Here is a 24152-nt window from a genome sequence, read left to right as displayed (position 1 = left end):
AAAAAAAAAAAAAAAAAAAAAAAAAAAAAAAAAAAAAAAAAAAAAAAAAAAAAAAAAAAAAACAGAGTCACATCGCATTAAATTTGGCCTCATTTTTACCCATCTCAAAACAAAAACAATGTGGCTTACAGGTTTTAACCTGAACCCCACCTGAAATTTATTACTGAGTTGTGGTTTTTGAGGTGAGAAAGACTCCAAATTGACATAAATGAGCAATGAAATTGTTGGCTTAAGCTGAACTCCCACAACAAAGTACACTAAAATTGAATATATAAGATTTAGAATCTGAGTAGGACCTTCTGCCTTCTTTTATGCACCAACTTGTCTTCTCTTTCCCCATTCGACATGCCAATCATTCATCAAATTTCTCTCTTAAAACGTCGGCAAAAATCTAAATAATATTTGATATCGTTCTATGGTTTTAGTCCATTACATATCGTCAGCTTCCTACTTTTATACGCAGGAAGAGGTTTTCACGTCTTTATAGCGAATGCTTCATTCTTCTCTCCAAACCAACGTGGGATCTCTACTCCCTTGACACCTAGCATACTAATATCATGTGTAACAGTTTCGAATCCCCTACTAGCAGCTATTATCTGCTTTGACTCGTTCTACATCATTGTCAGCTTCACAGATTTAAAACATATCTTTTAGATAAAAAATTTTATACTCTTATAAGAAATGTTTTGTTCTCGTTTATTATATTTTTAAAATATATAAAAGATTTGATAATATGGGCGAATTTAAATCGATATATTTGATACCAACCCAATAAATAAAATTGGAATTGATAGGGTTGTTGGAAAGCCAAAAAAGAGCATTATATTGGATGTATTTTATTGATTTATTCAATAAAACTCATATCCTTCATTGGCGCTGCAAAGGACACCGACAAAGGAAGGACTCCCACGCCTTTATCAAACCCCCCCTTGCTCTCTCTTATATAATTTTAGGGATTTTTCCCCCACTTTGCAAAAAGACAAACCTTTTTTCTTATTTTAAAATTGAATTATGTCGGAATAGCATCGGTACTCGATCTAGAATAGATTCAGATCGATAAAATATTTTTAAACACTCAAAAAGTCCGTTTGATGTTTTAATTGGGTTCATATAAACTGATGATATTTTTAATATATATTCATGTTGTAGTTTAAAAGATTTGTTTTATATTCATGTTGTATTATCACAACCCTCTCAGACTTAGAACAGGAGTGTTCCCATCGGTGGATGATGCACGATGGGGTCGGGCGAATATGCGCACAAGCTGTTCGACGAAATGCGAAGGGGATTGCGGCAATGGTTATGCGATTGAAATGGCTCTAAGAAACATGTAAGTGTTTGTGGCTACCTACTTTATTCATTATGCGGAGGTTTAATTATTGAAGTACGCAAAATAGTTAAAGGCTATTGAAGAACTTAGCTGACCCGATTGTTTTGGAATTGAAATAAGTAGTAGTGTCAACCCCACTGCATTCAGGAAAGGGTCCCCCAATTATTAATTTGCTCCCATACTTGGAAAGCTTATTGCTTTATTACTTTTGTTAATCATGCTGCGTTAAAATATTTCTGCTTTCATGTCTCTATCACGTGGTTGTGAGTTCCTACTTTGATGTCTCGTAAGTTTTTTTTTTTTTTTTTTTTAAGTTGTTTTTAATCGAAAAGTGACCATTTGTATTATGAGACAGCATCCATTACATGTGTAAGTGACGAACTAGCCAAAATTTGCTTTTCAAAAGACAGAGATTTCATTATTGAAGATTGTTTTTCCAGCTAGAAGCTTGTTCTTGAAGAAATTGATTGTTCTTGACATATGCATTGAGGAGCTTAAAGGGAAATTGGACATTGTATGAGCTGTGGGGTTTGTTTTGAACGCATTGGTTGATTTTTTGAGATAAGAGGCTGTTGAGGGGTTGGGAATTCATTTCCATTTGTATAGTTAGGAGAGTTTATGCTCTAGATAATATCAAATTATTGTGGAGGTCCGTAATTTATAATTTAGTATCAGAGTCGTGTCTTTAACTTAGTCATGTCAATAGAATCATCAAACGTCGAATAAAGAAGTTGTGAGCCTCAAAGGTATAGTCAAAAGTGACTCAAATGTAGAATAAATTGTGTACTTTGTTCGAAGACTCCCGAAAAAAAGGAGTCAAGCCTCGATTAAGGAGAAGTTGTTCGAGGGCTCCATAAGCTTCAAAAGAGGCTCTATAGTGTACTTTGTTCGAGGAGAGGATTGTTGGGAGAGGAGTTATCAACTAAGTAAGGGATTTATCATGGGTTTATAAGTAAGGAAAATTAAAAGTAAAGTTACGAGAGCTTATACTTAAAATTGAGAATATCATTTCATTACGGAAATCAGTGATTCATAATAGAGGCTTCATTTGTTATCGATCAGCTTTTTTGATGGATAAGGAAGAAAAGTTGACAGGGAGCATTCTGGAGCGACATAAATTGGGAGATGAACACTCTGTTTTCTTTCCATGTTTTCAAGCCAGGTCTGAAAAATGAAAATCAGTTAGGATTCATATTTGATGGACATAGCAGAAATGGTATGAATATTTCTTGAAATGAAAGGATTACTATAATAAGGTTTGGTATTAGGTAAGTAATAAAGAACGAATACCAATATTAAATTATGATCATCAAGCCAGGCAATTCTTGAGCAGTCCTGCTTTGGATCTTCCAAAACAAGTCCAATGTATTAAAGAGTTGGCAAGCATGCCACCCTTCTAGTCTTTGCCGTCAAATTCATTGCTCATTAAATTTTAACCGTTTATAAAGCAGTTTTTAAGAAATTACCAATAATATAAGAGGTAAGTTAGCAAAGACGTTGGCTCCGAAAAGGTAGATTGTGAGATTCCACATAGGGTGTAAATCTCTCCCCCTAACTGATGCGTTTTAGAAACTTGAGGAGAAGTCAGAAGAAAAGTCGAAAAAAGACAATATCTGCTAGGGGTGAGCTTGCACGGTAACAAAAATAGTCAATAATGCCTCTAATGAAAATCGCACGTCCAAAGTCGTAAACAATCCGAACCCACATGGGATTTGAAAGTGAATTCCGAAAAGAAAGAAAGGAGGGTAAAAAACAAAGGATATAAAGGAGATGGGGTTCGAAAGAGAAGGCACACGTTGTTCCATGATGACGAGGGCATGTTGTGGACCATAGCCCCGGCATATGCAAGAGCTGTTTGAGCTGTTTATAAACTTTCTGCAAAGCCAAACCCGTTGGTTTTACCTTTCATTCACTCAGTAACCTCCCCCTTCTCTCTCTCTCTCTCTCTCTCTATAAGATAAGCTTTCCAAGCGGTGGAAGATCTGTAAGTAACTCCCCAGTCGGTAGACCCAATTCTCTGTAGCTGTCATAAACAGTAATCTTAAATACACATCCAACTCTCCAAGAAGTTTCAATTCTTGTTTCTCTCACACTCATCGAGGCGTCTCCAAATTGGGCGGTAAATCTTTGTATTGGTATTTCGCCATTGAAGAAGCTCTTAGGAGTCTATAAGAAAATGAAACTCTTCTCCTCCCACAAAGGTTTGATCCCTTGTTCTTCTCATTCCATGGGATTGTTTTGTTTGATATATTGAGTGATGAATTGGGTTTGGTTTGATCATGTGGCAGTTTTGAAGAGATGAATCGCAAAGAAAGGACAACAAGGCTGCAGTCTATTAGAGCATCTGCAAATCATGAAAAAGTAATCCCAGCTTTACCTCCAAGTCTAGTGCGTAGTTCTATGTAGGTCGCTCTAGTTTCTTACCTTATTTATTGCATGTTTTGAAAAACGGTTTGTTCTGTAGATGGAAGAAACCCACCAAAAGTTAAAAGAATTTGAGTTTTCAACATACTTTCTTCTTCCCTCTGTTATTCTGTATCTGATTCAGTTCTTGATTTATATGATTTCTTCTTCTTCTTCTTCTTCTTCTTCTGTGGCCCATTTTTGAATTCTGAATTACCCTGAAGGGGAACGTGGATATGCAGGAGGCGAAGCAACCAGGCGCAGCAAAAGCAGCCACGAGCGGGCGGGCTTCACGCAGACAGAGAAAAGTGGCTTTGCAACAAGACGTATGAACGAAATTTGGAAATTGCTGAAACTTTCTTTTGGTCATTTTAAAATTGGGTTTGACATTGTTAATGATCAGATTGAGAAGCTGAAGAAGAAGCTGAGACATGAAGAGAATGTGGGTCGAGCTCTCAAGAGAGCTTTCACCAGACCTCTGGGAGCCTTACCCCGCCTCCCTCCTTCCCTTCCTCCCAATGTAAGTGATATCGAATCCCTTGAGTCCTTCACAATCAAAACCAGAATTCTAATGCCAGATTTTTGATCGGTGTAGATGCTAGAACTTCTTGCCGAAGTGGCTGTTCTTGAAGAGGAGGTGGTGCGGCTTGAAGAACAGGTTGTGCATTTCAGGCAGGATCTGTATCAGGAAGCTGTCAACATTTCGTCCTCCACGAAGAACATGGAGGCTTCCCCGAAGAACAATTCTAAGCAAGTTCAGAAAATTGGTAACTAAACGGCAACCATATTAATTACTTGAATCAAGTTAGTAAGTTGAATAGATTTTGAACCTGTTTTTGTTCCTCTTTGTGCTTCAGATTGTCTGGGAAAGGAAAATGAATCTCGAGTGAATTTGATGAGCAGCAACAAGAAGCCCCCTCTCCACAAAACCCATGTTTCAAAGACTCCAATCAACACACCTTCAGTTCATCACAAATCATCACAGAAACCAAATTCTCCAGAAAATACTGAAGCAAGACAACTACGTTCCCCGGATAACAAGGTGTATGGTGATGATAATCCAAACACTATTTCTGAAAATATTTTGAAATGCTTATCAACAATTCTATTGAGATTGAGTTCAACCAAGAACAGAGGTGCTGCTGAAAATTTGCATCTCTTCTCAATGGTAAGTACCATTCAAAACGAAGAGACGGGTCATCTTCACGACCCTTACGATATATGTTCAAAATTTGGAATGCGGGATATCGGTCCATACAAGAACGTGTGCACGGTCGAAGCTAGTTCCATCAATACGAAACGGACAGCGAACTCTTCGTTTCTATTTCAAAGATTGAAGTAAGTTTTCTGCTACTGATAATTCTCATCGATTCAGGCATCTGTTTGGGATATAAAATATGATTTCAAGCCTCAATTTGTCCAAATTTCAGACTCCTCATGGGGAAACTTGCTTCTGTCAACTTGCAACATCTTATTCATCAGGAGAAACTTGCTTTTTGGATCAACATCTATAATTCCTGCATGATAAATGTACGCAATCTCTGAATTTTTGCTCTTTCTTTTCATTTCATGGCATTCTTTCTTCAAATTTCTTTGGCACACACTCAAGTGATTGAATTCCTGCAGGCGTTCTTAGAACATGGAATACCAGAGAGTCCCAAGATGGTTGTTGCCTTAATGCAGAAGGCAACAATTAATGTGAGCGGGCAGTTGCTAAATGCTATAACCATAGAGCATTTCATCCTGAGACTGCCTTATCATTCACAATACGTAAGCTGTTCATTTCAACGATGTTTTATGACGTTTAACTTTGAAGTTGGATGTTAGAATGTAAGTTAATTTGACCACAGGCTTTCTCAAAGAGCGCAAAATATGACGAGAAGACGTTTAGAAGTACTTTCGGGTTGGAGTTATCAGAACCATTGGTTACGTTTGCTCTATCATGTGGAAGCTGGTCTTCCCCTGCTGTAAGTGATGTTCTTCCATCACTGATGTTCCATATATCCTCTGATTCGACTTCTAATTTGCTCGAAACTTTGCTTAATGAAGGTGAGAGTGTACACGGCATCCCAGGTCGAAAACGAGCTAGAAGTAGCAAAAAGGGAGTATTTAGAAGCTGCAGTTGGGATTTCATCAGAGAAATTTGGAATACCAAAGCTGTTGGATTGGTATTTGCTGGACTTTGGTAAAGACTTGGAGTCGTTGGTGGACTGGGTTTGCCTTCAACTACCAAGTGAATTAGGAAAAGAAGCAATTAAGTTGGTGGAGAGAAGAAGAAAGCAGCCTCTGTCGGAGTTTGTCAAAGTGATACCTTATGAGTTCAGTTTTAGATACCTTTTGTGCACATAATGATATCCATATTCCATTGCTTTGGCAGCATGGTTAAGATTTAGTTGTAGAACACTGTATCATAGCTATCAAGAATATAGGTTTGATGTACAATAATTTGTACATTCAGCAGCTTTGCAAGGTGAGAAATTCAGGCATCATGTTTGTGATTTTCTCGTTTTAAAATAACAAGTCCACTACTAGTAGATAGTATCTATTTTAGTTTGTTATGTATCACTATTAGTATCACGGTTATAAGATGCATCTAATAGGGAAATTCACACCTTTATACGAAAGGTTTATTCTCCTCTCTAACTAGCATAAGATCACATAAAGAGTTTATTTCTCAATAAGATCACATAAAGAGTTTATTTTCGAAAATCACATAACGAGAAAGGGTGAATTTGGATCCAAATTTTAAAATAAAAGCGTACTCCAAAATTCTTAGAAAAATAATGACTAAATTTTGTTTTGTTTTTTTTTAAAAAAAAAAAAATGCTCGAGAATAATAGAAGAAGAGCGTGTGAGATTTTGATGTTGATTTGTGACAGATGGCACTGATTTGATGGCTTAAAGCGTTAAAAAGGACCGACAACTGTATTTGGCTGTATAACGCAAAGATAATAATAGTTATAAGACTTTGCCGATGGGAATAAAGAGAGTAACATAATATTACCCAATTTAATTAACTGCCAACTCAGTGTACAGGTCATTACTATACACTGAAATAACAAAATTCCTTAATAATATTGCTCATTTAATTGGCTGCCAACTCAGTGTACATGTCATCACTATATTCTGACATTTTTAAAATATTGAAAAAAGGAAAAACTTTGTTCCAAAATTGTATGGAGAACTCATAAACTCAATATAACCAAATCCAGTAAAGTGTAAGCTGGAAGATCGTAAGGGCTTGGGATGTTGAAAGGAATGGGAGGTGAGGAAAGAGAATTGAAGATTTGTCTTAATCTCAAAAGAATTTTATCAACTGGAGTGGTCCTTTCCATTACAGTCTCTATACTTCAAATGGGCAAACCTCACCCACCACACACTACCATTCTATGTCAAGGCCAACCACAAACAAACTAATTAACTTAGATTGACCACGAGAACATTAGGTCCATCTACCTTACTCGGTTAGGTGGAAACCACGTTATTATTGAACATTAGACTTAACAACTTAAAGTTTGTCTACTTCACTCGATTAGGTGGAAACCACGTGTTTGTTGCTCTTTAGTATTTTCAAAGATTGTCTATTGAACTACTGAGTTGCAACTCAAGCCTTCTGTCGTCGTGTTTTTCTTTGCCATTTCTTAAATTTTCTGAATCAGGTAAATCCATGGAGTTCAAAAGGAGAGACAAAAATGATGAGGACCTAGTGTGTGATTTTGTTGTCTCCTCAAATTTGGTGTGTATTCAGCATTGTATGTATCCTTAAGAAACCAAGCTATTAAATGAAACGACCACTTATGATGCCATTGGAGCAATAGGAGATTGGTAGAAAATCTAAGTTACAAATTGGTAACTTTTTATGGTGTGAAATTCATCAAGGTAATTATAAACTACTTATTTTTATATGCATAAATAAATTAGAGAATTTTCAAACCCTAAAACTTGGTTTGTGAAGCTTAAAGTTGGGACTTAGGGAAAGTCTAGCATAATCCTAGGTTTAAGTTCTCAAAACTTGGATTTGGGTAACTTATAAAGATATATACCCTTAATTGAGAGGTCAAATGGATTCATAAGGTCTCTACAGATGTTCGTAGATCCATGTGATCTACTAGTACATTCGATTCAAATTCATTGTTACCAGAAAAATATTTGCAAGAGTACGGTAAACAGAAGTGTACATTTCATATGGGGAACCTTGACCATGGCTCTACAGGATAAGGAGGAATTCGTAGGCAACTTATCGGTACTAGAAGATGAGACATTTTAGTATGATTTGCTTTCTTAAGCAAATCAGCTGACCCATCCAATAGAAGTTAAGAAATCAGCTGACTCATCCAATAGAAGTTAAAATTCATGGTATCCAAATGGAATTATCTGGCCATCAAGATATCCCTTTTCTAAAACCCTTTAGATTATACAAGTCTAACCTATCAACCAAATATACCTGAAGTTGGTAGCTATTTGAATATGAGAGGAGGTCAGAGGAAGGGGCCTAGGAGAGGAAATTTCCAGATTAAAACAACCAACAAAGGAGATATGGACCTGAAAAGGATTGGAACCGGCCCACAAATTCTAAGGTTCTCAGGCTTCTTGCTTTGGGCAACAAGGCCCAGTTTGCCCCCGCTAGGCCCAACTGGTGTGGCTCAAAAGACTTGCCAGCTGGTGAGCATGAAGTACTTGAAAGACACGTCAGCTAGAAATATGATAGTTGGCAATACGTCACGTCGCCACCTCATCAAATTAATGGGAAAATTGGAGTCACAGAATACGGCCTATAAACCATAAATCGGAATGCAATTTTAACTAAAATATTCAACCACCCTGTCATCTAGAAGAATGATCGAGTCCAAAACGGAGGCTGACCCATTCAGTGCCAAATATTTTAAGATAATATAGAAAACAAAATTTCAAAAATCTCCGTTGTTGAATAATTGGCACTCTGTTTGAAAACTTATCATAATCTGTTAGAATCTTATTCCCCCAGATTTCAATCACTCCACCCAACACAATCCTTCTTCTGGTTGTGCTGCTTTCATATGAAGGGAATTGTATACACGCCAAGTGCCTCCTCACATTTTACCGGTTTGAAAATCAAACCCGGTCTTATATTATCCTTTCTATGCTTTTTCTTTCAGATTTCTTCTCGAGATTTATAAAGTGTCTACTATGAGAGGTTTCCACACCCTTATAAATATGTTTCGTTCTCCTCCCAAATCGATGTGAGATCTCACAACCCACCTCCATTCGGGGTCTAGTGTCCTCACTGGCACTCATTTCACTTCTCGATTGTGAAATCTCACAATCCACCCGCCTTCAATTCTCACGTCCCTCCATAACACAATCAAATTCATGAAAAAGAAGCAAGGGAGTAAACTTTGGTTACCTAATACTTGTTTAATAAGGTCAATCTCTACCAAAATAAAAATATCAATGGGATCAACATGTTTAATAAAATTTAATAGGATAAACTAATAGATGTAAACCATACCTACTAACCATTTTGGTTTTCCATATATTGAAGTACATACCTGACAAAGAAAATAATCCACAGCCAGAAATTTCTAGATCATTATTCATCAAAAGGTGAGGTAGGTACCAAACTAATAAACTGAGTTTGGTTCATTTTGGAGATGGTGGAGATGGTGAGAACTAAGAAACAGAAAGTAGGCTGCCTCTCTAATTTCGTCATGCTTCTGTAATAAGAAACACAAGATGACAATGTCTAGCTTTACCTTTACCTACCAAAAATTACGTACATATTTTTGTCATTCACTTGTAGTTGTTAGGTGCACAACTTTCATCTACTTGACAAACAATTTTATACCTTTTGAAGTCTAGTCTCGCCAATAATGTCAAATCCAAAATTCAGAAGGCCCCATTTGCTTTATTTTTCAGAAATAAGTTTGCATGCATTCACACATGCATATGATGATATAAACAACAATATGATGTGTAACGTGCACATAAAGATGTTACCTCATTGCTTCTCTTGTTGTGGTCAACAAACTCCAGCCACTATATATATTCTTCTCCCTTTCCTTCATTCAAGTAAAATATTGGCAATTCTAGCTTCGTCTGTTTTGGAGTTGCTTCCCTATCAAACTTCTCTGTTTTCTGTTCAAAAGTGGGACAAAAAAAGTAAGGGGAGTTGGATAAGTTATTAGAATGGAAGTGGCAATACAATCGCCGAGCATGGATTATCATTTCAATGGTGGAAGATCTAAGATCTCGACAGTTCCAACTACACCTGAAGTTATTGGAAATTACTTCTACAGCGCACCTTCTAGTCCAATGCGCATGTCCGAGTTTTATAGGGACTTCGATGAGTTGCAATCTTCCCAAATGGATGAAGCATACATGGAGGAGGATGGCGATTTTGCATTTGATATTTGCCGGCAGTTAGAGGCAACCACACTGTCAGCTGATGAGCTATTTGATGACGGCAAAATCCGATCACTAGAGACACCACCACAATCACCAATTTCTCAACAAAATAAAACATTTCAGAATACGTACTCAACTGAAAGGAGGAAAAATCCAACAACAGAAACAATAATTGAGAACGCAGAAAGGAAAAAGGAACAGAAGAGAGGGAGGGGAAGAAACCAAGCCTTAACGTCCTCAGCCTCCCGGAGAGCAGTGAGGTCGCTCTCCCCCAAAAGAGTTTCTTCATCTCCATGGTACGAGAAACAGCCTTTACGAAAAAACGATGGACAGCTGAAGTTGATTCCAGGATCCCCTTCTGCTGCTGGAACCAATTCCAATACCACCTCATCTAAGGGCAGTAGAAGGTGGAGACTAACGGACCTGTTTCGAAGTGCATCTGAAGGACGAGGAACTGGAAAAGATCCTCTAAGGAAATATTCAACCCTATACAAGAAACAGGAAGAGAATAAGAATACGAGCTTCAAATCAAATAATAGCAGAAATGGATCCGTTTCAATTTATGATTCGCATTTTTCATTGAATAGAGCAGCATCAGAAGACAAGAAGAAAAAGAAGACTTTCCTGCCCTACAAGGGGATTTTGGGAGGACTCCTCTTCAATCCAGCAGTCCATATGCACACCAACTTCAGGCACTCCCGCTAATGGATCCAAGATTTAACTTCAACCAAAACTTTGTCATTTTTGTTTTCTGATGAGCCATTAAATGGCATGCCAAATGATCAAATTAAAGAAAATTTCTTGACAAGAACAATATTCTATTGAATGGTTAAAGCAAATAAGCATATGTATCTGACCCAGCTTTCCATTTTATATGAACAGATTTAATCTCCAGGACAACAAAATTTAATTCGATTAACCGTCGTAACATTCTTTTTTTTTTTTGTTACGTTCCAAACTATGATAACATTCTAACTCAATCTTAAAAAAAGGAATAAAATTAAAAATAAAAAAGCTGATCAAATATGCAATATGTACCTAGCTGCCACCTTATAATAGATTTCACCTCGGAATATCCCAAATTTTAAAGTAGAACACAATTTTGGTCGTAGTTGATTATTGGACCAAATATGTTCACTCTCTCCCGATCAAGAACCCTTACATTGCTTCTTCCATTACTACGTTGTCCATAGGAAATCATTAGCCCGTACAACATTCCTAAATCGATAGCCTCAAGCATAGATAAGACCATGTTGCAAGTGTAAATTGTGTAAATTATTTAGCTCACATACATGTATCTTTTATAATACAAGAAGGCTAACTAAATACACTAAGTAACAATATAGAGACATAAATCTAACTAAATCCCTGCATGCTAGTAACAATACAAAAAATAAATCTACGTACTAGGTAATCTAACAAAATCCCTAGATATTGGGGTTTATAATTAAGATCCATTCCTTCAATAAATTTACTTGAAATACCCCTACCAGTGAAAATTTAAACATGAATGCTACGTACAAAACTTTCAAGAAATTTCCACAATCAGAGGAAATACCCTTGCTTATTATATATAATTTACAAATAAAAAAAGAAGAGGAAATTTTAGTTATACAAAATTGTAAATAAAATGAGATGCTTTTATTCATTAAAATTGTCCTTCAAAAGGTTGGAAATAAAGCAATCAAACCCATCCAAGACACCCGTCATGGTTTAAAGCGATTCCAAACTTACTGCCATATTTACATCATATGGACCTGGAGCAAGATAGTCAACACAAACGATTGTTCGTCCAAATGCTGTGTTGAAGTTATTGACAGAAGATCTCACAATACCATTCCGTGTATTTCACAAAGTAGAAGGTTTCCAAATATACCAGCAGGCAGATCCTCAGTCAAAGTTTTCAATTTTGATTGGATTAATATCGTCTGCAACTTGGAATCGTCCAACTAATCGAGCAAAGAACATCATTTGCTGTTCGAGGGTAAATTTAATATTTTCTGCCTGTATTAAATACACAAATTTAGCATTCTATACCCCAATGCAAAAACTTAGAATTGTTACTTAAAAGATGCAGTCCCGTGTACCTTGCGGAAACCATGTTGTTCTCCTTCATACTCCACTAGAGCAACAGGCAAGCCCTTATCCTTCAAGGCATGATAAATCTTACGAGATTGATTAGGCAGTACGACCTGAAAATTTAATACAAAGTGCAAACCCCATCAAACCAATGGCCTCCGTTTACATAAAGATATAAAAGTCCATAATGTTTCATGGTTTACGTCAACATTAACAGGAGAAGAAAGAGAAAACAATCAGCATACTTTGTCCTCCAATCCCTGGAATAGGATTATAGGGCAAGAAAATTTGTCAACAAAATTGATCGGTGCCCTCTCAAAGTAATCTTTTTCATTCCCTGCAGTCCATTATAATTGTATCAGAGTTCACAATGACTGAAATGAGAAGGCAATAAATTATAAGATTCTTTATTTGGTTCTTTAACTCACCAACAAGATTGTCGATATAATGAGATTCGAACTTGTGTGTATCTGCTCTCAACAAGCTTAAGTCAGCTATCTATACAAAGATCATAGGAACTACAATCAGTCGACTGTTGCAAGGCATATAGTTTCAAATTTAGCAAGCGAAGTCAATTGTGTGTGTGTGTGTGTGTGTTAACAGAAAGCAGAAGGGAGCTATAACCAAAGGGAAAGGGTTAAAAGAACAAGTAATCTGTACAAACTTAGAAAAAAAAAAAGCTATACAATCAACACAACTAGAGATGATAGTCGGCCATGCACTCAGACAGCCTGGAATATAAAGAGCAGTAATCTCTATTCGTAGACTATAAAATCACCAACAGGTGTTGTAGCTAAACATCCTAAAAGTACCAGATGATTCCATTGGCCACAATATTTTGGCATTGGTAGTGAGCGATTATAGTAAAATTTAAAATCATACCACACCATCAGCATTCAATTTTTGTTTTAATGCAAGCAGTACAATAGAAAACAGTTCAACAACACATAAAATGAGTATAATTGATATCATCAATTTTTGGCTCGAGAGCTATTCTTATCACTTGGATAATTCTAAGACATCAGATTAGCATAGGACTAGACACTCACCCCGTACAAGGAAGCTCCTGCCTTAAACGTATCTCTAAAAGCAAGAGCAGCTAAGGTGGTATATCCACCAGCAGAGCCCCCAGTGATACATAATCGTTCTCCATCAACCTTTCCAGAGTTCACCTGGAGAAAACAATACGGTTTGCTATTACCAAAGGCTAGAAAGGTGTAACAATAATTAGTTATGACTCAGAAGTTCTAAAGAAAGCAAGACTGTAGGAGGCGCCACCAAAAATCTTGCACAACTGCAGCAGTCGTTGACATCAACAATTCCCCACTGCCTCAAAAGCCTTTCTCGGTACTCTCTCCCATAACCTTTAGAGCCAAAATTATAAATACCTCAGTAACTAACTATGCTAGCAATGAAAAACATTCCTCAATGAGAGAAGCCAGTTGGCAAGTATCAAGCATTTCAGCGTTACGAGGAATGGAGAGTTGATCACTAGAGAATTTAGAAAGGCTAGAAGGAAGCAACATGAACATGCAAAGAAAATTTTTGTTCGATACTACACTCAAAATATATTTCAAACTAGTAATGGTCGCAAACATACCAGCGCTACCACCATAATTGACATCAACATAACCCCAGCCTCTACTAGTCCAATATTGAATGCTAGGATTTAAAATTCCACGTGTTTCAGCAGTTGGCCCTCCTGTAATGCAATATCTATTATATATTTATTTTTCAAGGAGCTACGCCAGAGCCGAACTAGAAATAAATGCCAGTAAGAATTCTTTCCAGTTTTGCAGCACTTTATTAAGGTCAAGTACAAAAAATTCTTTTTCCTGTCTCTTACAAAATAACACAAATATTAAAAAGAATATTCCATCGAAATAAACAGAAAACAATCCAACACCCTACTTGATATGCAAAAAGTCTAAAAAAATTCAGGATAATGGTTTGAACTCTTTCCCCCGAACACTGGAAGGTTAATGACAGCATAATTGCAACATACCATGACTTCTCAACAACAGTGGAGGCTTTTCATCCTGACTAGCCTGGTAAATAGGATTGGTCGGCGGATAAAAGTAGGCAAAAGCAGTTTGGCCAGGAACTTCGGTTGGAAATTCAATGAACTCGGGAAGGCTGAAGTATGACATAAATTTCAAAATATCCGGCGAAGAAGACCAGATAATAGTGAAATGTGCTATTTCCAAGATTCTTTCATTTAGGGTCACCTGTATGGAAAAGTGGCATTGTCAAAGACAGGCAGAAAGTAATTCGTCCATCATTTTATGACAAGGAGCTTTTGAAATTTCAGCAATACATAAGGCTGAAAGTGATGCGAAAAAAAAGAAGAAAAAAAAAAAGAAGACAGTTTGTGGCATAAAGAAGAGACCTTGGCAATAGATGATGGATCAAGTGCTGTCGATCCTTCCACATATATACAATCACGACCCAGAGCCTGCAAACATAAACATGTTGAGCTAATATAAGGAAATATCACTGACAAAACAAAACTAATCCTCCGCAAAAGTGAACCTACAAAGTTCTCAAAGTGTAATAGATCTTAAAGCATACAATATTATTAATATCCGTGAATGGGATGTCGAGCAAGGATAGCGAACTTTGCGCCTCATCCAAGACTCCAAGATATGATCGCCCATGCTGTCTGCAGGAACCATGGCAGGAAAGGCAGTTGAATATCTAAAAAAAATCTAGGAGGTAAAAATGCAGCATGAAGCATACAAAATAGGAACTTCTTCAGTCACCTGTAGGTGCAGACTATGATGTTTCTCCCAACACTGTTCTTTAGGAACTCATAAGAACTTGTGCCAAAAAACCATAAGGGTCGGGAAAACTCGGCATTTAAAGAATATAATGGAGCCACCTCATCATTAGCCTCAAACTGTTTCCATGATAAGCAAGAGTTAGAAGTGCCATTATATCATGGAACCAGGTAGTTACTTATATGCAAAGGAGGTCCATATCAAATGATTTGATTATAGAATGGTAATCAAACCTAGTTCTTTCTTTCCATTATTTCTTTGCCTGGGAATTTCAAAATTAACTCAGCGAGAGATAATTAAAGAATCCACCCTATAAAAGTGTCTTCTTACAAAGTTCCCTTAAAGACCATCACATTCGTAGGCCATCATCTTTATCCCCACATGCCCTTTTCCAGTTTTGTTGACAAAGTAGTTAGAGAACACAGATTCTCTCAATATAGGCCATAAAATGAGGGGTTCATCTTGACAATCAATCAGATATCGCTTTCAGTTAAGAATCATTTCTGTGTTTGCAACGATATAACCAAGTAGATGAGTCTAATATTACATGCATATGAACCACAAGTGACCATATACCTAAGATATCCTACAAGTTTTCTATGAATTTTGTCAAATCCCATGAGATTAGTTATAAAACAAAACTTTATTTTTTAGAAGAGATATGGATTTCACTGATAAATGAAATAAAGGGAGGTAAAGAGCTCTTAAATCATTGCAAGAAGGATCTCCAACTGGGGACAGTAGAGAAGAGAGACTAACTATAGTCACTGAAGGGGTGTTTACATTTACACCAATAAAAAGCATTGAACAAAACCAATATTCATAGTCATTAAAATGAAAAAGAAACCTTTACTCTCTTTTACAGCCAGTGGCTTATTGCATTTCAGTGTGCTTCATACCTTAAAATAGAATTAAACAAAATAAATTTTTACGTAAGTTCCTTCTAAATTTGTCTTTTTTTTTTTTCTTTTTTTTTTGAGATATCTTGAATAAGAGTAACAAAATATAGGTAAATACTTTAGAATTCAAGGACACAGTTGTACAGCTATAGAACAAATCCTATTGAAGCAAGGTCAAAACATAGGTAAATACTGCAATCCATAATTTAAAAAAAAAACGTAGGTTGAATCTCTAGAAAATTCAGTGCAAGTAGAAAATGAGTTAATTTACTAATGCATGTTAAACGAACACGACTCTCCACAATGGTATGATATTGTCCACTTTGAGTATAAGCTCTCATGGCTTTGCTTTGGGCTTCCCCAAAAGGCCTCATACCAATGGAGGTAGTATTTCTCACTTATAAACCCATGATCACACCCTAAATTAGTCGATGTGGGACTTCCATCATCCAACAATGCATGCACGATTATCCAACTTTAGCTATCAGAAAATCAGAATTAAAAAGAACCACCTTTCTGTCTACTTGATTTCAAAAACAAATTACAGTTCGCATTTTCTATAGTTCTGAATTGAAACAAAATACAGCCAATAGAAAATGAAAAAAGAAAACTTTACCCATTTATAGAGATTCCAAAACCCACTTTGTCTATCAGTAATAAAAAATAGTTCTCCTGCACATTCCGAAAATAAATAAATAAGAACCAGGATAACCCCAAGCATTACGTTCAGCCATGATGGCCAATTTAAGAAGTTCAGTCACAACCCTATAAACTTGAACCATTTAAGTAAAGATACCCAACCATTCTGAGGCAGGCAAAAAATTGATGGCATCATCAGCCATGCATGACGCTGATTAGATCTGACATAGAATTTTTACACATTGAGTACAATTTCTAAACCTTTCAAAAGCTAATGTGCATACCCTGAGCAGACCACTTCGGTTCAGTAGGAGATTCCACAAGCTTTGGATCACCACCAGCAACACGAACTCGTTTGTAAACCTCGCTACAAAACAATCAAAAGCATCGAGATTAAACCATAGATATAAAAACAAAATACAAAACTAAGTGGCAGAGAGATACCTATCACCTATGAAGAAGCTATTACTACAAGCAGATCTGATTTATTTTCAGGCGAAACTTTAAAGCATTCGAACAGAAATTAGAATTAAAAAACGAAATTAACATGTGAAAGATAACAAAGAAGCATTATCATATATGACAGGAAACAGTAACATTTAACACCTGAAACAAAGAGACGCTTTAGAAAAGTAAGATCAACCAACCAAGGAGAATGGTTCAACTAACCCATTCTCAGAAAGGTAGCCAACCCAGAGCTCAGATTTATCCCATGGCATGTTAGGATGACCCCATTCAATCCACGCAATCCGTTCCCCTTTGGGATCCACTCTAGGGAAGGCATAGAAATCATTTCCTCCAACTAAGACCTTCGGTTCTGAAAGTCATACCCAAAATTAGCACAAATTACGGTACTAATTCATGAAGTCAATAATTCAAATTCGTCAGTAACTACAGCATATTATGCACGAGCGTTCAACAAATTTTGTACATGCAAAGGAAAATATGCATACCATTAATATCCTTGCCGTCAAGTTCTACTGACGCAATTGTGGTGATTGGATTCAGGCTACTTTGACGTCCATCTACCAAAACGAAAAAATTAAGCATGTAAATACATATGTGGTCTAAAAAGAAACTTCACTGTTAAATATGTTAATTGCAGATAATTCCTAATTTCTAAAACACTATATGGAAAAATATACCTTCCTGAATAGTAATTAAACGATTAAAACGAGAATCAAACACCCCATCTGCATAACTGACTGATGGTCCACCGTAATCGGGAGTTAGTGCTTGAGGAGGCGAATCTGCTTGCGTGAAAACTTAGTTTATCAGTAATTGAAAGTTCCAAGTCCTTTACATTCACATTTACAGGGTAAGGAGCGATCAAGTGAACCAAGTCTAAGACATCCATTCCATAAGTCAACATGTAGAAGTCTAGATTAATCAATTGCTAGTCAACCTGAACTTAAGGATTGCTTATAAAGTCTTTGATCCTTGTAATTCGAAAAGACAACGAAGTCTCCCGCGACCGCAAATGCACCACCGCCGTATTCCTGAGTCATGTTCCGCACTGAAAACTCTTTCGGAGTAATATCACCAGGCTCATCCCCTGGCTTTTCCGATTCCTTGACGAGCACTCCCCGCCTAAACCATTTTAAACGGAATCACACGAAGCGATATTTCTAAACTGAATAGCTACAAAATCAAAGCGATTCGAGCAAAATCCGAACAAGAGAACAACCAGCGAATTTAGAATTGAAGAGTGAATAAATCGATATCTGTACCCGGATTCATAGGGCCGTGATTCAAGCCAAATAAGACGTCCATTGCCGTCAACAGCAGTGCCACCAAGTCGCTTCGAGGCAGCAGTAACAAAATCGGCGGTGATTGGCGACTTCCAGGAACCGTAAGGCGCAGTGATTATGCCGAGCTGCTCTGCTACTTCAGAGACGTCTTTGTTGGTGTTAGGCAAAGAAGACATGGATGAAGCCATAGGTTTGTAGCTCCGACACTGCCTTCCAATGGAGACTCGGTTGTTGAACGCTCTATTTAAGGCGATGAAATTGGAAATGAGAGAAGACGATGGAGCAGAAAAGCGCGCGCGTCGTAGTAGAGCAGAGAGACACATTGAAGCCAACTGGCAAAAAAAAGTCAACTATTATTCCTTATTTAAGGAAAATATATGTAAAGTCGCTAATTTATTAATATTTTAATACCTTAATTTCCACTGCTTTTAATAAAAATAAGTATAATATCAAATTAACCTGCTCCAATATCATTTTTTTAAATATCTTATCAATTTTATAACGTAAGCATGTTTTATAATCTTTAATGTTACTAACTTGATCAATCAGCTCTTAACACGTGTTTTGTAATTTTTTTTTCTTTTTAAGCATTTTTCCATAATTCAAAGCAATGGGTCCTTAATTAATCATTTTTAAGAATCTTGGGCATTAGTTTTTCAAATTCCCAAGTATTTCCATGGGAATATAAGTTGCATGTCCATAAAATTTCAAAAAATCCAAATTCAGAGATAGACGAAAAGGTAGAAACTTATAAACGAACCACGCTCCTTTATATAAGTCCATTAATGAGAAGGGATGGGGAAAGCTTGAACCCAACTCCTACGAATATAAGCGCAACTAAAAAAAAAGTTGCCCCAAAAATCATAACATATCTAGTGCTGTTCATACAACCCGAATCAAATACCCACATGACCAAAAGTATTCATATAAATTTAGGGTACTTGTGCCAACATGCACAGATCTTATCCGAGAAAAAAGGTTCGGGAATTAAAATTAATCAAGGATGGCTTCCTAACAATTCCATCAAATACTAACCTAACTTGATGATACAATTTGTAGAACATGAGATGGAACAAAACAAAATTGAAAACAAAAAGAATAGTAATGTTCAAGCAGAATTGCCTTCTAAATTTTAGTTTGATCGCCATCCAGAAGCTCATTTACACAATATTGATGTAAATTGTCGTACAGTTTTCTCCACTGCTGTTGCATTTGCATGGATTTTCCATAATCACGCTTAAGTCTTTCCAACTCCATTCCTGTGGCAGCAGAACCCTGTTGCTGAAGTAGAGAAACCGCATGTTAGTACAACTTTTAACTGTGTAGAGACATATGGGTTATCACTAAATGATGTGTATGCCTATGCCAGGACAAAAGACAGGATGTGATATCATTTACCAAGAAAAAAATGGAGTTTTAGGGCCACGGGAAAAGGGGGATAAAATGAGAGCAAGCACCTGAAGTTCTGTGATTTGATTATCCATCACATGAGAACTAATGGGGGAAAACCCCATGGATTCCATGGGAGGACCTGATCGACCAATGATAACACCAGTGTCTTCATCGTCGTCCTTCGAGTTTCCGAATTTTGCAAGGGCAGGAGGTAATAGTGATCGATGCTTTCTCAAAGAACCTTGGGAGGTTGGATTTAGCTGTGAAGTCGGGAGGAGCTGTTGTCGAACAATAAGTAAATTATTTACAGGACCTGCATAATAGTATGGAACATCAGTGTATTTGCATGGAGATAATAAATGAAAAATGAAGGTTGTGAATACCCTCAAGCAAGAGATGACTGCACTAGCTAGGGCAATAAAAAACCATATAAATTAATATGCCTGGAAATAAATTTATGAAATGAATTTCATAAAATTAGAAAAGATTAAAAATAAAGAGACAAAAAAGATTATCAAGCTTCCAAACATAATTTATTTGATTTTAATAGACAGTCTCCAATCTCTGACGATTAGAATTACAAAGCAGATAATATAACAATCTGGCATAAACAATGAAAGGCATTCCCTGAGCCACAGTTGAAGGACAAAGTTGATTTACTGCCTATTCCTCATATTCATGGGAAACGCTAATGCACGGCTCATACATAAAGCAGCTTGATAAAGATATTTATTTATGCAGCATTGTAAGCCGTCCAAGCCCAACACTAGCAGATATTGTCCTCTTTTGGGTTTTTCCTTCTGAGCTTCCCCTCAAAGTTTTAAAACGAGCCTGCTAGGGAGAGGTTTCCACACCCTTATAAGGAATATTTTGTTCCCCTCTCCAACCAAAGTGTGATCTCACACACATGGTCCATCAAAGAAAATAAGCCGCAACTTTATAGATACTTTGCAAATAATAACGTTTAGATGGTTTGGTACCTACCTTTTGAATGTTTGAGAACACGAATAATATTATTGGTTCTGGTATCCCAAACTTTGATTGCTCCGTCCTCAGATCCAGAGATCAATAAATTACCACTTGAGCAGTATGCCAAGGAAGTAACAGACTTGCTAGTTAAAAAAACAGAAGAACAATAAGTTAGGGAATACAGCAAATTCATAAAGACAGAGATGATATCCGGCATAAAGAAAACCCTGGGAGGAAGCAAACGTGTGCACCGAACTAATAGCCACTTGAAATTCCTCAACTTTTTATTGCATAATTATATCATTAGTCAAGCAATTGTATTTTTATGGGACAAAAGATAACATTCTAGACACCAAAAAGAGCAAAACAATTTAGAGGAAAACTTAACCCTTGATGTAAAATGTAAGATAACTAAATGAAAGCTGACAAGAAAATGGTTAACGTGATAACAAAAAAAACAAAGATAAAAAAATAGACCTCTGATTTGATAATGAGCCGAGAATATGCAATCCATAATCACTGCTGGATGGGCTTTTGGCATTAAGCGCAGCAGTGTAGATCTTCCCATCTCTACCACCACCATAGAAGACATGTTCACCGGGATCCAAAGCAATTGCATCAATGATCGAAGGAAATATGATATTTCTTAATAATTTCCCCTTAGATAAGCTCCACACCTAGAAAAGTCAAGTTAACATACAACATATTACTCAAATTTTGACTCACCGGAAGAAAATGTAATATGAGAGAATTTAAGATAGGAAAGTAGTCATTACTCATTGGTGATAAATCATAAACAATTCAAAAAATTCTTGAACATTTAGAATTGAAACTTAACTGCAGCCTATTACTTCTTGAATAGATCACAGAAGTTGATGTCATTTATGCATTTTCAGCAAGAACTCTTTTATAAGTAAGATACTAGTTCTCACCTTGTGAATTTCTGAAGAGTTGCAAAAGAAAGGTTTTACACTCAATAGTTTTAACACCCTAATCAAATAGAATCTCTTCAACTGTCTCAGGAAATCTTTTTTTAAAAAATAACATTGATATCTAGTACCAACAATATATAGGAGAACTTATTTCTCAAATTTTTCTTCACTGATTGTCACTGTGCCATGTACGCCAATTTTAGTAGATGAACACATCTGGAACGATAATGATTATTTGGAATACTCACCAAGTCAATACAAATAGACAGCAAATTCAAGTACTTAACCAGCAAACATAAATAAATTAAAAGCCAAAGAGATCATAAAACTAATTAATTCACCAAGGTATACAGCCGCATCATCACAAAATTATACTATCAACATGAAAAATCAATTAGAGTGCCAAACCTTACAAGTACGATCCACAGAGGAAGAGATTATAATAGCATTGGATCCTCCATAGCCAATAACAATGTCAGTAACAGGTAGATTATGCCCAGTGAAACTATGCTCATACAAATGTTTTGATTCCCTTTGCCATCCATCATCAAATACCCTGTTATAGACATATTTGTAAGAAAAATTTCAATTAGTGACAATAAAATCTAAATAGACACAGGTGCGACTAAAGGATAAAACTTTTTATACTTTAGAAGGGACCAAACTCTAACGCAGCCATCTTCAGAGCCAGAAATTAGCAGGGAGTCATCTTCAGAGAATACTAGGCAAGTAACTGCCCTATAATGAGCATGCCATTTCATAAGCAGTCTGCCGCTCAAAACCTGCAACAACAACATGCCAGCTTATGCTAAAGCCAAGAATGTGCAACAGCCAAGTAATATAACAAGAGGACGACTATAGCTTTTCACAATCAAGGAATTTCAGAAACAATGCCACAACACACGTTATTTTTTACTTTTAGAAAATAAACTGAACTTTACCTCCCACAAGTATATATCTCCAGAGAAACCACCACCAACGATATATGTACCCTCATTGTTGGAAGCCAATGCCATTATTGGTTCAGCCGGAAAGCTCTTAACTTCTACTTGAGGCTACACGGAGATAAATAAATTAAGCACACTATTGGGGAACAGACGATTGACATTTAACACTCACATTCACAATAACTAGTACCTTAAACCAAGACCAGTAGAGTACGGAGCCTGAGGTGGCAGCGGGATCACGAAGCTGAGAGCATGCGAGAAACCTTTCACCAACACAAACAAGACCATGTGCAGGAGAAGCACAAGACTTGTAACGTAGTTGTTCCGCACCCGTGTGGAGGTCCCAACAACCAATCCCCGAATCAACAGACGACGAAGCGACCACTAACACCATCCTGGCGTGTAAACCCTGATTGACTCGCTAGGGTTTTAGATTCCCTCTTCGCACCAAGGATGTTCAAAAGGATCTCAACCACAATTTACACGTCCTATTTTTTCAAACAGGTAGAATTAGATTGAAGCTCAAATCAACTACGTATCAAAACGAATCATTCAATCTCTATTTCCTTTCAGACAGGCGTGCTTACTAATTAATCAACAGGTAAAAGAGCATGGAGATATTAGGAATTGGATTTTATGCAAAACGCAACACAAGGACAGCCCAACCAAGTTCACAGTAGTGCTTCAATGCTTGCCAATGGTGAGCGGCCCAGTGTCGTGTGGTCATAGCAGGATACTTAGGGCACATTAATCAAACATTCACTTTCCATTAAAAGTGTGCCAACGAATTTCAGTAGACATAGAGGGAGAGAATGAAGATCACTTACTCGTTACCGGAGGAGGACTGATGAGCGACACTAAGTAAGAGCGCGGCAGCGGCAACAATGAAGAAAGAGAGGGTAATTGGGTTCGCTGCGCTTTTATACCTATTCTTTCCTTTCTGAAAAATTCTGCCAAAAACAAAACATTTATGTCGTTTTTTCCAAAAAAAAAAATTATGTAATCAATTTATACTCTTTGAAAATTTTAAATTATACCAAATATTATATTATAAACTTCAAACAAGATTTTTCATTTATTATTTTTTTTTTTTTTTTTTACTTTTAAAATTTCAATTTTTTCTTAAAATAAATTTAGTTTTGATATGTAAATTAAAGAAATAAAGATAGGTAAATTATACCAATTTGTTTTGATATGTAATGGGCCGAATTGGTGGGTCTTGAGGCCCATTTACATTTTGTTTGTTTCTAGCCCACAATGAAATAAAACCAAATTTAGTTATAAATAAATAATAAATGTTATTTTCTCTAATAAATTAAAGTGAAAGTTCCATTATGTACGACCTAATCATATGAAGTGCTCATATTCAAATCACATGCTTTGGCTTCATATTTGTTTATTAAAAATTTCAAATTTATTTCTATTGTTTTTTATATACAAAATTTCAAAACTCAAAAGAAAATATATTTTTTTTATTTTAAAATTATGTTCATTTTTCATATATATATATATATACACGAATAAATAAATAAATAAATAACCCCACCATTATAATTCATCATCTTTGGGATAAGAAAAATAATAAATTAATGATTTTAGATTAATTATATAAAAGTAAATTAGCTTTTTTTTTTTTTTTTTTTTTTT

At 36.3% G+C, this 24152-nt stretch overlaps 4 protein-coding genes across 7 annotated transcripts; 2 read left to right on the top strand and 2 right to left on the bottom strand.

The window, feature by feature from the left end:
• The first annotated feature begins 3132 nt into the window (after positions 1 to 3132).
• LOC111446366 lies at positions 3133 to 6227 on the top strand. Of its 3 annotated transcripts, none has more exons than XM_023085156.1 (10): positions 3133 to 3531; positions 3619 to 3691; positions 3976 to 4059; positions 4137 to 4253; positions 4329 to 4500; positions 4591 to 5071; positions 5164 to 5263; positions 5360 to 5503; positions 5584 to 5700; positions 5783 to 6227. In XM_023085156.1, the coding sequence occupies exons 2-10, from the start codon at positions 3629 to 3631 to the stop codon at positions 6080 to 6082; spliced, it is 1578 nt and encodes a 525-aa protein (XP_022940924.1). In that variant the 5' UTR covers positions 3133 to 3531; positions 3619 to 3628; the 3' UTR covers positions 6083 to 6227. The 3 variants fall into 3 exon arrangements, with proteins under 3 accessions (XP_022940924.1, XP_022940923.1, XP_022940925.1); XM_023085155.1 differs by having other exon boundaries at positions 3958 to 4059; XM_023085157.1 differs by having other exon boundaries at positions 3619 to 3732; positions 3958 to 4059.
• Positions 6228 to 9898: 3671 nt separating this feature from the next.
• Positions 9899 to 10822, top strand: LOC111446216. Its single transcript, XM_023084935.1, has one exon. It carries the CDS (start codon positions 9899 to 9901, stop codon positions 10820 to 10822), a length of 924 nt encoding a protein of 307 aa, XP_022940703.1.
• An 821-nt stretch (positions 10823 to 11643) lies between these two features.
• Positions 11644 to 18601, bottom strand: LOC111446621. Of its 2 annotated transcripts, XM_023085506.1 has the most exons (18): positions 18245 to 18601; positions 17920 to 18104; positions 17660 to 17764; positions 17468 to 17539; positions 17184 to 17331; positions 16799 to 16881; positions 16492 to 16547; positions 14959 to 15095; positions 14768 to 14858; positions 14586 to 14651; positions 14202 to 14424; positions 13797 to 13898; positions 13475 to 13560; positions 13246 to 13368; positions 12625 to 12694; positions 12442 to 12533; positions 12205 to 12309; positions 11644 to 12121 (listed from the first exon to the last, which is right to left on the bottom strand). In XM_023085506.1, exons 1-18 carry the CDS (start codon positions 18586 to 18588, stop codon positions 12008 to 12010), a joined length of 2202 nt encoding a protein of 733 aa, XP_022941274.1. In that variant the 5' UTR covers positions 18589 to 18601; the 3' UTR covers positions 11644 to 12007. The 2 variants fall into 2 exon arrangements, 1 of the variants encoding a protein (XP_022941274.1); XR_002711121.1 differs by lacking the exons at positions 11644 to 12121; positions 12205 to 12309 and having other exon boundaries at positions 12485 to 12533; positions 12625 to 12728.
• A 490-nt stretch (positions 18602 to 19091) lies between these two features.
• LOC111446741 (protein ROOT INITIATION DEFECTIVE 3) lies at positions 19092 to 23441 on the bottom strand. Its single transcript, XM_023085679.1, has 9 exons — positions 23333 to 23441; positions 22696 to 22993; positions 22500 to 22613; positions 22207 to 22340; positions 21967 to 22114; positions 21104 to 21303; positions 20642 to 20769; positions 19723 to 19970; positions 19092 to 19546 (listed from the first exon to the last, which is right to left on the bottom strand). The coding sequence occupies exons 2-9, from the start codon at positions 22897 to 22899 to the stop codon at positions 19391 to 19393; spliced, it is 1332 nt and encodes a 443-aa protein (XP_022941447.1). The 5' UTR covers positions 22900 to 22993; positions 23333 to 23441; the 3' UTR covers positions 19092 to 19390.
• Positions 23442 to 24152: the final 711 nt, after the last annotated feature.

This window comes from Cucurbita moschata, unplaced genomic scaffold, assembly GCF_002738365.1.
Source record: "Cucurbita moschata cultivar Rifu unplaced genomic scaffold, Cmos_1.0 Cmo_Scf00008, whole genome shotgun sequence".
Taxonomy (NCBI): domain Eukaryota; kingdom Viridiplantae; phylum Streptophyta; class Magnoliopsida; order Cucurbitales; family Cucurbitaceae; genus Cucurbita; species Cucurbita moschata.
This window is presented reverse-complemented; position numbering and strand designations above follow the sequence as displayed.